Here is a 12,318-nt window from a genome sequence, read left to right as displayed (position 1 = left end):
AAGGAGTACGGCAAGGCGATACAATTTCACCGAAACTATTTATAGCTTGCTTGGAAGTTTTTTTCAGAAGACTGAGTTGGGAAAAGAAAGGTTTGAAGATTAATGGCGAATATTTGAACCACGATTTGCGGATGACATTATTCTTATTTCAGAGAGAGCAGAAGACTTGCAAGATATGCTGAGTGATCTAAACAAGGAAAGTGTCAAAGTAGGTTTAAAAATGAATAAGAGTAAAACCAAAGTAATGTTCAATACGAAAGTTCAAAGTAAGGAGATTGTAATTGATGATGAGAGTCTTGAGGAAGTTGAAGAGTATAATTATTTAGGCCAGATGGTGAAAGTGACGAAAGATCACACACACACACACACACACACACACACACACACACACACACACACACACACGCACGCACATATATATACATATATATATATGTATATATATATATATATATATATATATATATATATATATATATGTATATATATATGCTACAGAAGAATCTAAATGTCGGGTGGTAAATCACTGCCATAATCCTGTACAATGAAACAATGTATAGTTTGCTTATTTCGTGTTTATTGCATCAAGACACTACAAGCCGGAATCGGCGAGAGGTATAGAATAAAAATAATAAATGAATTAAACAAATCAATAGAGAAACAAAAGAGACAAATAGATAAATGAAATAAATAAAGGAATAGATAAATGTAAATATGAATAAAGAAACAAATTAATAGAATAAATAAGTAAATCAAATAAATAATTAGAAAATTAAGTAAATAGATAAATAAACAAAGAAAAAAAAGTAAAAAGATAGATAGATAAATAAACTAAACTAAACTGCACAGTCGAGTTGTTATGCGTTCAATGCGACGCCTCGTGAACTAGTTCGTATCGGGCCAAGTGACGATGACAAGCCCGTAGACGAAGACGAAGCTGATCACGAGAGTTGGGAAGCCGACTTGAGCCCAAAGGTTGAACCTGGACGAAAAGTCTTTCTTGGAGGAGGAATCGTCAAAGTCTCGTGACGGAGTTCTTCCTGCAGGATATACTTGAGTCACCTTCGTCGTCAGAATTCCTTCGCTCTTGCCATGTACCTGACAAAGTAGAATATATTATGTATATATACATATAAATGAATTAAATAAGCACTGTTGTGTCCCAACATAGGTCTATCAATAGACATGCATTGTTTTGAGTTAGATTTTTTTTTCACTGCCTGAGAATGACGTAAAACAATGATCTAAGGGGTTATTTTCTGTATAGGGAAACTTGCACCATGCATTTCATTCCTACTGGGTCCCAGGCGTGGAGCACCTCGAGTCCCTACCCCGGGAGCAAGTGCATCTCTTTATTATTATTATCATTATCTTTTACTATTATTACTATTATTATCATCTTTATCATTATTATTATTATTACTATTATTATTTATTATTATTATTATTATTATTATTATTATTATTATTATTATTATTATTATTATTATTATTATTGTTGTTGTTGTTGTTGTTGTTGTGTATACATTGTGACGAATGTGGATGGGAGGTAAGGGAACACGGGATTAGGGAAATACTTCTATTCCTCTGAAGAAGCCACTCAGGCGAAACTAGTCAGGAATAGAAGTATTTCCCTCAGCCCGTGTTCCCTTACCTCCTATCCACATTATTATTATTATTATTATTATTATAGTATAATAATAATGGTGAGGAGGAGAACAGGGGTGGAAAGGGAACTGGGAGATAGGGTTGATGAAAGAGTTTTAGGATGGTTTGGACACATGGAAAGAATGAGTGAAGAAAGATTAGTAAAAGAAGTGTGGAAGGCAGAGGTGGAAGGAGTGAATATGAGGGGGCGCCCTAGGATGAGATGGATGGATGGGGTGAAAGGGGCATTACAAAAGAGAGGAATGTCTGTGGAGGAAGGACGGGAGAGGACAGAAGATAGGGGTGAATGGAGAGGGGTCGTGTATAGATGATGCTGTGATGCATGAGGGGAAGTGGGTGGGGGATGGGGGGTGAGGAAGTATGTATGAGAAAAAAAATTGACGCAGCCCGAAGGAAATTCTCCCCGTCTTCTCCTTTTCTGCATGAGGGGCCGGAGAGGGGGGGTCGCCGAATTTATGAAGCGGCCTTGCTGTGGATGTGCTGTGTCTTGCGACACTGCTTCTGACCCAGGGCAGTGGACAAGGTGCAGGGGTGACCTGTTATCCAGGAGGTGCCAAGATAAGAGGGAGGGAGGAGGGTGGAGGGGAGTGGAATATATAGGAAATGGAATAGGTGGGAGTGGTTTCTATGCCTTTTTCTTTTTGGCTACCCCCCGTGTAAGGGGAAAAAGCCTTTGGTATATGTATGTATTATTATTATCATTATTATTAATATTGTTGTTGTTGTAATTGTTGTTTTGGTTGTTAAATAGTAAAACGTCTACTGCTACTGGGTTATCTACCTTTGTTTATTTTATCCCTAATCCTCGGGGGCACCTACCTTTGCTCGATTGATCCCTGCCACCGCCACCACGATGCCAAACATGACGGAGATGCAGAAGATGAACCAGACGTCGATCATCTTGAGGTAAGCCGTCTTTGGCACGAAGGAACTCACCTGCGCATGCGCACGAGACGTGGGGAAAGAAATGATAATGATTATGCAGATGAAAATAATAATTGTATTAACAACAGTGGTAATGATAATAGTAACAATAGTGATGATAATATTAATAATGATAATATTAATAATAATAATAATAATAATAATAATAATAATAATAATAATAATAATAATAATAATAATAATAATAATAATAATAATAATAATAATAATAATAATAATAATAATAATAATAATAATAATAATAATTAATAATACTAATAATAAATAATAGTAAATCCCACGCTTCCTGAACCCCTCAGATACCATCTATGAGACCTCAAGACCCCCCAGGACTTTGCTAGGACTCCGCACCTGCGTGAAGAGGGCCGAAGCGACGAGGAGAGCAGTTAGGGAGACCATAATCCTCTCGTTGAAGCTGTCGATGTCGAAATGGAAGGTCAAGTACGAGATGACGAGGAGGAGGAAAGTGGGTACGTAGCTGTTGGAGATGTGGAAGCGGTACAAGTTGCTGAAGGTGAGGAGGACCGTTACTCCGCTGTACAGTTCGTCCTCGCCGTCCTCGAGGCGCAGGGACTCGACCTCGTACTCCAAGAGGCGTCTCTTGCCGCTCAGGTGAAGGGAAGTGTTGTCCCTCTGTAGAATCACGAACCTGGGCGAGTTCGAAACGACGTTTGTTATTGAAGCTTCTTCGTTCGGTGCCATCCGAACGCTTATGTTTTGCTGTTGATCGGGGTCGTCTAGGGACTATTTTGACAGTTATATTATATCATATATTATTACTATTATATATATATATATATTATATATATATATATATATATATATATATATATATATCTATATATATATATAGATATATAAATATACATATATATATTATTGTATTATACTATTATACTTATTATATTATTATTAGTTATATTATATTACTGTATTATTGCTTGCAGTATTACTACTTTTTTGGATTATGGTCTGCTTTTAGGAGGGAACTACTGTATGATATAACTGGGACGAGGCGAGTTGGGGCCGGGGGGAGCAATCAGAACCGAAATGGTGGGCAGGAGTGTTCCGAATATTTACCACTAATTTTTGTCAGTCGTAGGATTGTGGTTTTATTCATTTATTTGTTTGTTCATTTGTTTACGTATCTCTGTGTCTATTCATTTATATTTATTTGTTTATTTTCATCCATGTTTATTCATTTATTTGTCTTTGACAAAGCGTACCGAGCATAAATAATTAACATACGATACTATTCGAATCAGCTTTAGTGTCTGTCATCTTGCCAGTTACAGATATTAACAATAAAAATATTGAAATCAAGTTATGAAAATATTAAATACTAATAATAGAAATATATAAATCAAGTTATGAAAATGAAATTATGCAAATACTAAATACTAATGATAAAAAAGAATATCGGATTTATGAGCACTGCGGAGACGATATTAATTAGACAGCAGCAGGGCAGGACTCGTAGTAATGGATTTAAAATGAACAAATCTAGATTTAAGAAGGAAATAAAAAATAACTGGTTTACTAGTAGAGTAGGTTAATGAATGGAATAGATTTAGTAACCACGTATATAGTGAGCGCTGAAAGAAATGGGGTTCTTTTAAGAGAAAATAACTTTATGGATGGGGATGAAAAGTGGTAATGGACATGCAACTGCCTCGTTGTCTCTTGCAGTCTCCTCCATTCTTATGTTCTTCTGTTCTTACGTCTTGTCGGTGTTGACAAGAAGGACATGGATGTTGCAGTGCTGCGTGTCGAACGGGTAGAGCGTCAGGTCGAAGTTGCAGGAGAAGGTGGCAAAGACTTTACGGCGGGAAACAAGAGGGTTGGTCCGGCCACTGTACATCTCGTCTGCAGTGTACACAAAAGATAAACAAATAAATAAATAGATAATATAGATAAATAGAATAGATAAATAAATATATAGAATAAATAGATAGATAAAAGAGAAATAAAACCTGAAGAATTGTCACCCCAGTACGCCGAATATCAACAGTGGGATGGAGGTTAGATTGAATAAGTGTTATGCTTATTGTCATCAACTTATACAGCCGAAGAATTGTAAACCCAGGATGGCTCACATGAAGAATTGTCACCCTGTCGAAGTTACCAAGTCTATTCCATTCGTTGACCACCCTATTAGTAAACCAATTCTTGCCTATTTCCCCCCCCCCAAAAAAAATCCAATTCAAATCCATTACTGTGAGTCCTGCCTGTTGTCTTAATATGATGACCTTGTCTGCATCACCCTTATTAAAGCCCTTGACCCATTTGAATACCTCTATCAAATGTTGAATGTTATATTGTCTGGTATTATTACACCATGATAAGGGACTAAAATACCTTCTATTGGCGCATATAGGAAACGTCCAACTTTAGAACCTGATAGTACATTATGGATAATACCTCCTTCCCACCTCTTTGTAGACCACCCCAAGAAAATAGATAAATAAATAAATAAAGGCTTGAAAGGGGCTATAGCCAAGCCAGAAGCCCCGTGTCCGGCACCTAAAGAGGTGCCCTTGGGCTAGGGCAGGGATGGGTAACCTTCTTGTGGGTGGGTGCCGAAATCAGCCGAATCTTTGATAAGAAATATTCTTGCTGCCTCCCAACGGATCTCTCACAAGGACCCCAATCCTCCTCCTCCCAGCGCGGCGGCGCGGCGTGCGTTCACCAATGGTCATACAGACGAAGTTGAATATTATAATCTATATGATTTTTTACATAAGAACATAAGAACGAGGGAGACTGCAAGAGACCATAAGGCCTACACTAGGCAGCTCCATATCCATCACCACCTGTCATCCCCATCCATAAAGTTGTCTAACCGTTTTTTAAAACAACCGATAGTTTCAGCGCTTACCACATGGTTACTAAGTCTATTCCATTCGATGACCACCCTATTAGTAAACCAATTCTTGCCTATTTTCTTTTTTAATCTAAATTTGTCCAGTTTATAACCATTACTGCGAGTCCTGCCCTGTTGTTTTAGTATAATGACCTTGTTTGCATCACCCTTGTTAAAGCCTTTGATCCACTTGAACACCTCTATTAGATCACCCCATACTCTGCGTCTTTCCATAGCGTGTAAGTTAAGTCGTCTAGCCTCTCCTCGAATGCCGGAAACAGTCGTTAGTGTGCCAGATTTTCCATGCGTGCCAAAGGTTACCCAGCTCTGTGTTAGGGTTCCCGGGGAGGGGTCGCCTACTCACCCTCGTTGGCGTTCTCGTCGTTGTCCTCCATGGGTCGCGTCTCCTTGTGGACCATCAGGTCGAAGCTCCGGTCGATGAGGTCGCTGGTGCTCATGCCGTCGCCGAAGAGGCTGAGGCGAGGTGTCCACAATTCGTCCACGGAGGACTCGAGCCTGTTCGAGTTGAGCCGGTCCTTGAGGTTCTTGTACGTCACCTGCTGGTCGTACCAAACCAGGGTCGTCTCCAGGTCGAGGGCGAAGCTGAAGGCGTTGGTGTCGAACTTGCGGATGTTGCCGACGTCGATGGCGATGTGCATGGTCAACGCCTGGCCCTCGGTGAAGGACGGCGGAGGAAGGTCCGACTGGTAGTACTCGGGGGTGAGGAGCTTCTTGCAGTTGGTCTCGTCCGAGGAGTCCGGACACTGGGTGGTCGAGTCGCAGCGCCTCTCGATGGGCACGCAGGAGCCGTCGTTGCACGTGAACTCGTGGTTCTTGCACGAGGTCAACTTGAGGAACTTCCTTTGGCCGGGGCAGTCGTCGCCGCTGACGTCCCACTCCCGGAGACCGATCGGGTACTCGTAGGTGGAGAGGACCCTCGTCCGGGCACGGAAGGACTCTTCCCCCTTGACCACCAGGTTCCAGTAGCCCGTGCTCGTGCTGTCCGCGTCCCAGGTGCGGAAGATGTGCGAGTAGAGGAGACCCTCGAACTTGGGGACGTGGTCCTGGGTGTCCCTGACGTAGTAGAGCCTGTCGAAGAAGGAATGCTGGCAGAGACCTCGCAAGTGGAGGAACTTGACGCCGTTGTACTCGCAGGCCAGGCACCGGCGGACGATGTCGCAGTCGCGCGTGGCCCACATCCCGTGGTAGTACTCGATGTCGCCGTCCTTGCTGGTGTACATAGTGGCGCACGTCTTGGGTGCCTTCGGGGTCGGATCCTTCAGGAAGCTCTGGAAGGAGAGATCGGTGTGGTTGAGATAGTCGTGCCACTTGCCAGCCGCCTCGTCGCCCCGGATCCCCAGCCAGACAGTGTCCGTGTTGTCCCTTCCGCATTCCTCGACGTAGACGTTCCCCAGCAGGAAGAGCTCGTAATTCTCCTTCTCGTCCCTGGGCAGGGTCAGGTGCCCGCTGACAGCGTGGCATAAGATCACCGAGTCGTTAAAGTCGCGGAGTTCGGGGAAGACGACGACGTACTTGCCCGTGTCTTCGCACACCTCCTCTAGCTTGACCTCCATCTCGATGACGTTCCTGGCCGTGGCGTTCAGAGCCGGATCCGGGAGGATCAGTTCGGGTTCCTGGCTCATCCGGCTGCAGCGGACGAAATCCTCCAGCTCAGACCTCTGGAGGAAGTCGCTGAAGATGGCCATCTCGGACAGCGTCGCATAAAGCGACTGGAACTTGTTAAACCCCCCACCGTACCTGTCCTGGTCCTGGCCCAGGTACAGGAGTCCGCCTCCTCGGATCCTGGGGATATCCGAAGACCCGTCGGCGTTGACGAAGGTCTTCTCGTCGTAGTGGTTGGGTCCTGCGACCCGGTAAATCTTGTTCCTCAAGTCAACGGCCACGCAGACCGAAGACCAGCGGTCGAGGGGGAGAGCGATCGGGATCAGGAGGCCTACCTTCCCGTTGCAGCAGGTCAGGTCCAGCTCAGACGTTTCGTAGAAATAGTCTGAAAATAGTCAGGACACAACCATCTTGATTCTTAGGAATGGTAAACAAACATTCACACTAGAAAAGCGATCATAAATGTAACATACATCTTTCACACAGATTGTATAAATGATCTTAGATATTATATTTAGATATAAAAAATAACAGTTAGATAGTCTAGTGATTATTTGTCACTACTCCATAGATATAAAAAAATAACAGTTAGATAGTCTAGTAATTATTTGTCACTACTCCATAGATATGAAAAATAACAGTTAGATAGTCTAGTAATTATTTGTCACTACTCCATAGTTATCTGAAAGACTAGGATTGTGTTAGGTAAAACAGTCCACAATCGCACTAAATTTCCTCGCTAACGACTGACGCATGTTTGTTTTCAATTTCTTGTTACATCTTTTTTAACGGGGGTATAATTTCGTTTCTATTTTTGTTTAATGATTAGTTTTATGTATCAACCGTCCAGCTCTGGTATTAGGAAAAAGTACAACGGCGAGCCACAGAACTGATGCCAAGTATGAAAAATAGATAATACGAAAATCGACTAAAACATATGAATCTGTTTTCCCTAAAAAAAAGCGCAGACTCAGAGGTGACCTGAGTCTTTAAGATTCTAAAGGGAACTGACAACATCAAAAATAACAAAATTTTCACACTGAATGAGAATCCGACATTAAATAATAATCTCAAACTGTCAGGAAAAAAATTTAATCTAGTGGGTAGAAACAACTTCGCCAACCATGTAGTTAATGAATGGAATAAACTTCTTGCAGAGGCAGTGCAATGTAGTTCAGTTCGAAGCTTTAAGATTCGTTTAGATAAACACCTAAGCAAGATGCTGTAATGACTGCCATTTATATTATATTATTTGTTTATTTGTGTCTTATTATTTGTTTATTATTATTTGCTTGATTTTCATTTATTATTAGTTATCTGTCAATTTATTATTTACTATTTGTTTGTTTATTATTTAACTATACCTATGCATTTATTTATTTTATTGTTATTTATATTGCTATAATCTTATTTATTTTTCTTTTATTTATCATTATTATATTTTTTTCCGCATCCGACCTAGTTATGGACCAAAAGGTCTCCTGTCGGCATGCTCCTCCTTTGTAATCCTTTATGATATATATCATCCTGTCTGTAATGATGAAGTAAGATAGATTTGTCTCCAGGCCAAGATGGCGCGTATACTCGTTGTATGACGAGACAAATATCTCTTCCCTTTATTTCGCGTGTCGGGATGCATGAATACTGTGCTATAGATGAGAAAAGAGAATGAACAAGAAATTAATCAAATGTGTTTATGTAACTTATGCATTTGCGTACTGTGTACGTAAGTACATGTGGGAAAATGTATTTATATATACACAGTAAGTCCATGAATTCTTACTCCAAGCGATGTGATTATCATCATCGGGCTGGGAATAGGAGACGAAGACAGCCCGAAGACGGTACTGGAAAAGCCGCACACGGATACAGATGGTAAAAACATTCATGTCTGGCAGCGTCTGGTTGAGAATGACATAGGATTCCGTTGTCACGACGCCATCAGGCTGAAGCGTTACAGCGAACATTTGGTCGCCACGCCTAGTCGCCGCTGTTGGGAAGCAGAATCGCGCGTCAGTGACGTCATGTCGATGCACGCATATGCTAAAAAGACTAAAAGTGGTTAGTATGAATTGTATATGGTTCCTACTAGAAAACAGAGGTGATTATTTAGTACCATGAATTATGTTAGTTTTCGAATTTTGTTTCAGTGTCATGGTGATTTTACTTTTTTTTTTACATTTGTTTACATACGACGCCGTTTTTCCACCTTGAGAACAAATTTCAATATGCAACTTCCGTCTAATCTTGCCAAATGTAAAAAATACATAATATTTGTTATGAAGCATCTCTTTCAAGATTATATTTATTACAAAATATCCAATGCTTTTCTTTGTTTCTTATTTTGGAAAAGTAATAAATCGGTAGGATATATCTACAAAGGGGGACGATTGAAAATATGTCTATAAATTTATGTTGATCAAATTAATTGATAATACATAATTCAAAATTTGAGATTTTCATTTCTCCGTGTGAATAGTTCCTGATTAAAATATCTAATGAATATCTAGATAAATTTACATGCACATAAACAAGTACAAATACAGTATATATATATATATATATATATATATATATATATATATACAGTATATATATATAAATATGTATATATATATATATATATATATATATATATATATATAAACAGAAATGTAGTAGCACATTTGTAAATGACACACAGGAAACCCACAATCGGAGGAAATAAACTTCGAATAAAGAAGATTCCTATATTTCGGCTATCAACTGTAGCCCTCTTCAGGGTGATTACCTTCACTTTTTTAGTAATCACCCTGACAATGTTGAGAAATGTGTTGCCTCTGGCCTTTTCTTGAGGGCTTTCAGGATCTGCAGTCCTCAATTTCTGGACCATGAAATCGAGGTGATCAAATGTCAACTTAAGAAGTTGGCATATCTACCCTGGTTTCTGGACCAAGCCCTCAGTAAGGCTAGGGCCAACCATTTTAAAACTTCCGTCCCCTCAAGTTATCACCGCTCCTTTAAGGATATCCTAAAAAATCCATACAGTAAAACCATCAGTTCTTCTACCAATTTGTTTCCTCATGAGCGTCTCACTATTGCATATCACTATCCTAACACCGTGCGTAAGCAAATTGTGAACGTTCAACAAAAACTGAAGGAAGTAGAGTCACCTGGTGTTTATTGTTTGCCCTACCAAGATTGTGATTTGGTTTACTTGGGTCAAACCGGGAGAGACTTGAACACTAGATTGGCAGAACATAAAAGGTCAATTAGGTATGGGCAAGAAAATTCGGCTGTATTTCTTCAAGTCAAAAATAAGAATCATTCTTTCGACTGGGGTAAGGCCAGATTAGTGTTCAAGTCCCACTGCGGTTTCAGGAGAAAAATAGTTGAATCAGCATTAATTGAGGAATACCCCAACATTGATATATCTAAAGGGCAGTGGACTCCTGATATTATTTCACGCGCGGCAGTTAGTAGGCTGGTACGGAGCTTACAATCCCCCCTCACCTCACCCTCACCCTCCTCCGCCACTCCATTTTACCCCGCGCCTGAGTAATGCCATCTGGCCACGTTCCCTCTCTTTTCTGTAGCTTCCAAGTCCCCTTTGTCCTCTGTCTTATGTACTTTCCTGAAGAGGGCTACAGTTGATAGCTGAAATATAGGATTCTTCTTTATTCGAAGTTTATTTTCTCTGACTGTGGGTTTCCTGTGTGTCATATATATACATATATATATATATATATATATATATATATATATATATATATATAAATATATATATATATATATATACATATATATATATATATATATATATATATATATATATATATATATATATATATATAGGCTGGGAAGGTAGGAAAATACATTGGTGATATTAGCTATAAGAACAAAATAGTATTATATGAATCTTTCTATACCGACTGATTTGACCATGTGCTGGACTCGTGATCGACAGCTGTTATCCTCCTAGGTCTGAGAACGCGCGCACACACGCACGCACACACACACACACACACTCCCTAAGTTAGCAGTCGAAGATTACCAGCAAGACAAATGTGTGTGTGTATGATTCACTATGGTCTTGGATCACGTGTTGGACTCGTGATCGACAGCTATTTTCCTGCCGGAAGAGAGCTCATAGCTCATATATGACCGATCTATGGGTAATGCTGTGGCCTTACACGGACATACATCCTCAATTCCCCGCCCACGAGAGTTGGAGTAACGACTCGCAGCGCAGCGATACTGAAATTATTTCAGCCTTGGGCGGCCGCGATCGCTACCACTACACCATCGAATGGTGTGTGATTCACCATGGTCAAGTGATCGACAGCTATTTCCCTCCCGGAAGAGAGCTCACAGCTCAGCTACCTTGGGTCCCTTCCCTCTGTGACGTCATATCTTGCTGCTGTCGATACATACAACGTGTTACGATCATTTTACTCTATATGAAATAAGGTTAGCTTAAGTTACTTTAAATAAGGTTAAATGAGGTTAGGTCGAATTTAGTCAAGTCAGTACGGCAGTTTCTAAGTTAGGGAAAGGACCTTAACAGAAAGATTTCAACAGCTGCCCCCCGCTACCACACACAGACGACTTGACCGCCACTAGATTTCAATAAGATTTTAAATCATTCTTTGTTATATCATCTAAGACATGGATCTAATAAATATATAAATATACTTTCACTTGCGTGAAGTGACATTAATCTAAGATATTCAGACAATTTCAAACCTTGATTGTCTTTGAGAAAGAAATAAGGAGTTATGATTAAAGATCCCATTCTCTGTAATGGTCACATTTTCTTTGATTGGCGTAATAGAGCACTCGTCAGAGAATTTAGGATGAAGCTGGGAAGGTCAGCTTTCATGGATGTGATGGAGGTCTATTATGCACAAGCTTCACACACACACGACACACGCGCGCGCGCACACACACACACAAAAGTAGAGAATGAGAAGGACCTGGGAGTCATTGTTATGAATAATATGTCACCTGAGAAACATATAAATAAGATTTTTGGAGAAACTTATAATTTAATAAGAACAATCAAAGTGGCATTTGCATACCTGGATGAAGAAATGGTGAAGAAAATTCTAACCACTCTGATAAGACCAAAATTGGAATATGCAGCAACAGTATGGTCACCAAGTACAAAAAAATGTATAAAAAAAAAAATGAAAGAATACAAGGAGCAATTACAAAATTGGCACCAAAACTCTCAAAAC

The 12,318-nt window shown here is 40.1% G+C and overlaps 1 protein-coding gene across 1 annotated transcript; it reads right to left on the bottom strand.

The window, feature by feature from the left end:
* Window positions 1-636: 636 nt before the first annotated feature.
* On the bottom strand, window positions 637-9,083 carry LOC143030375 (uncharacterized). The gene is made up of 6 exons (XM_076193524.1): window positions 8,883-9,083; window positions 5,841-7,484; window positions 4,335-4,479; window positions 2,965-3,262; window positions 2,488-2,604; window positions 637-1,098 (listed from the first exon to the last, which is right to left on the bottom strand). Exons 1-6 carry the CDS (start codon window positions 9,064-9,066, stop codon window positions 886-888), a joined length of 2,601 nt encoding a protein of 866 aa, XP_076049639.1. The 5' UTR covers window positions 9,067-9,083; the 3' UTR covers window positions 637-885.
* Between the last annotated feature and the right edge of the window lie 3,235 nt (window positions 9,084-12,318).

Source organism: Oratosquilla oratoria, chromosome 12 (genome assembly GCF_046742065.1).
Source record: "Oratosquilla oratoria isolate Oo_2021 chromosome 12, ASM4674206v1, whole genome shotgun sequence".
NCBI lineage: Eukaryota > Metazoa > Arthropoda > Malacostraca > Stomatopoda > Squillidae > Oratosquilla > Oratosquilla oratoria.
The sequence above is the reverse complement of the archived record's forward strand: the minus strand, read 5'-3'. Positions and strand labels throughout refer to the sequence as shown.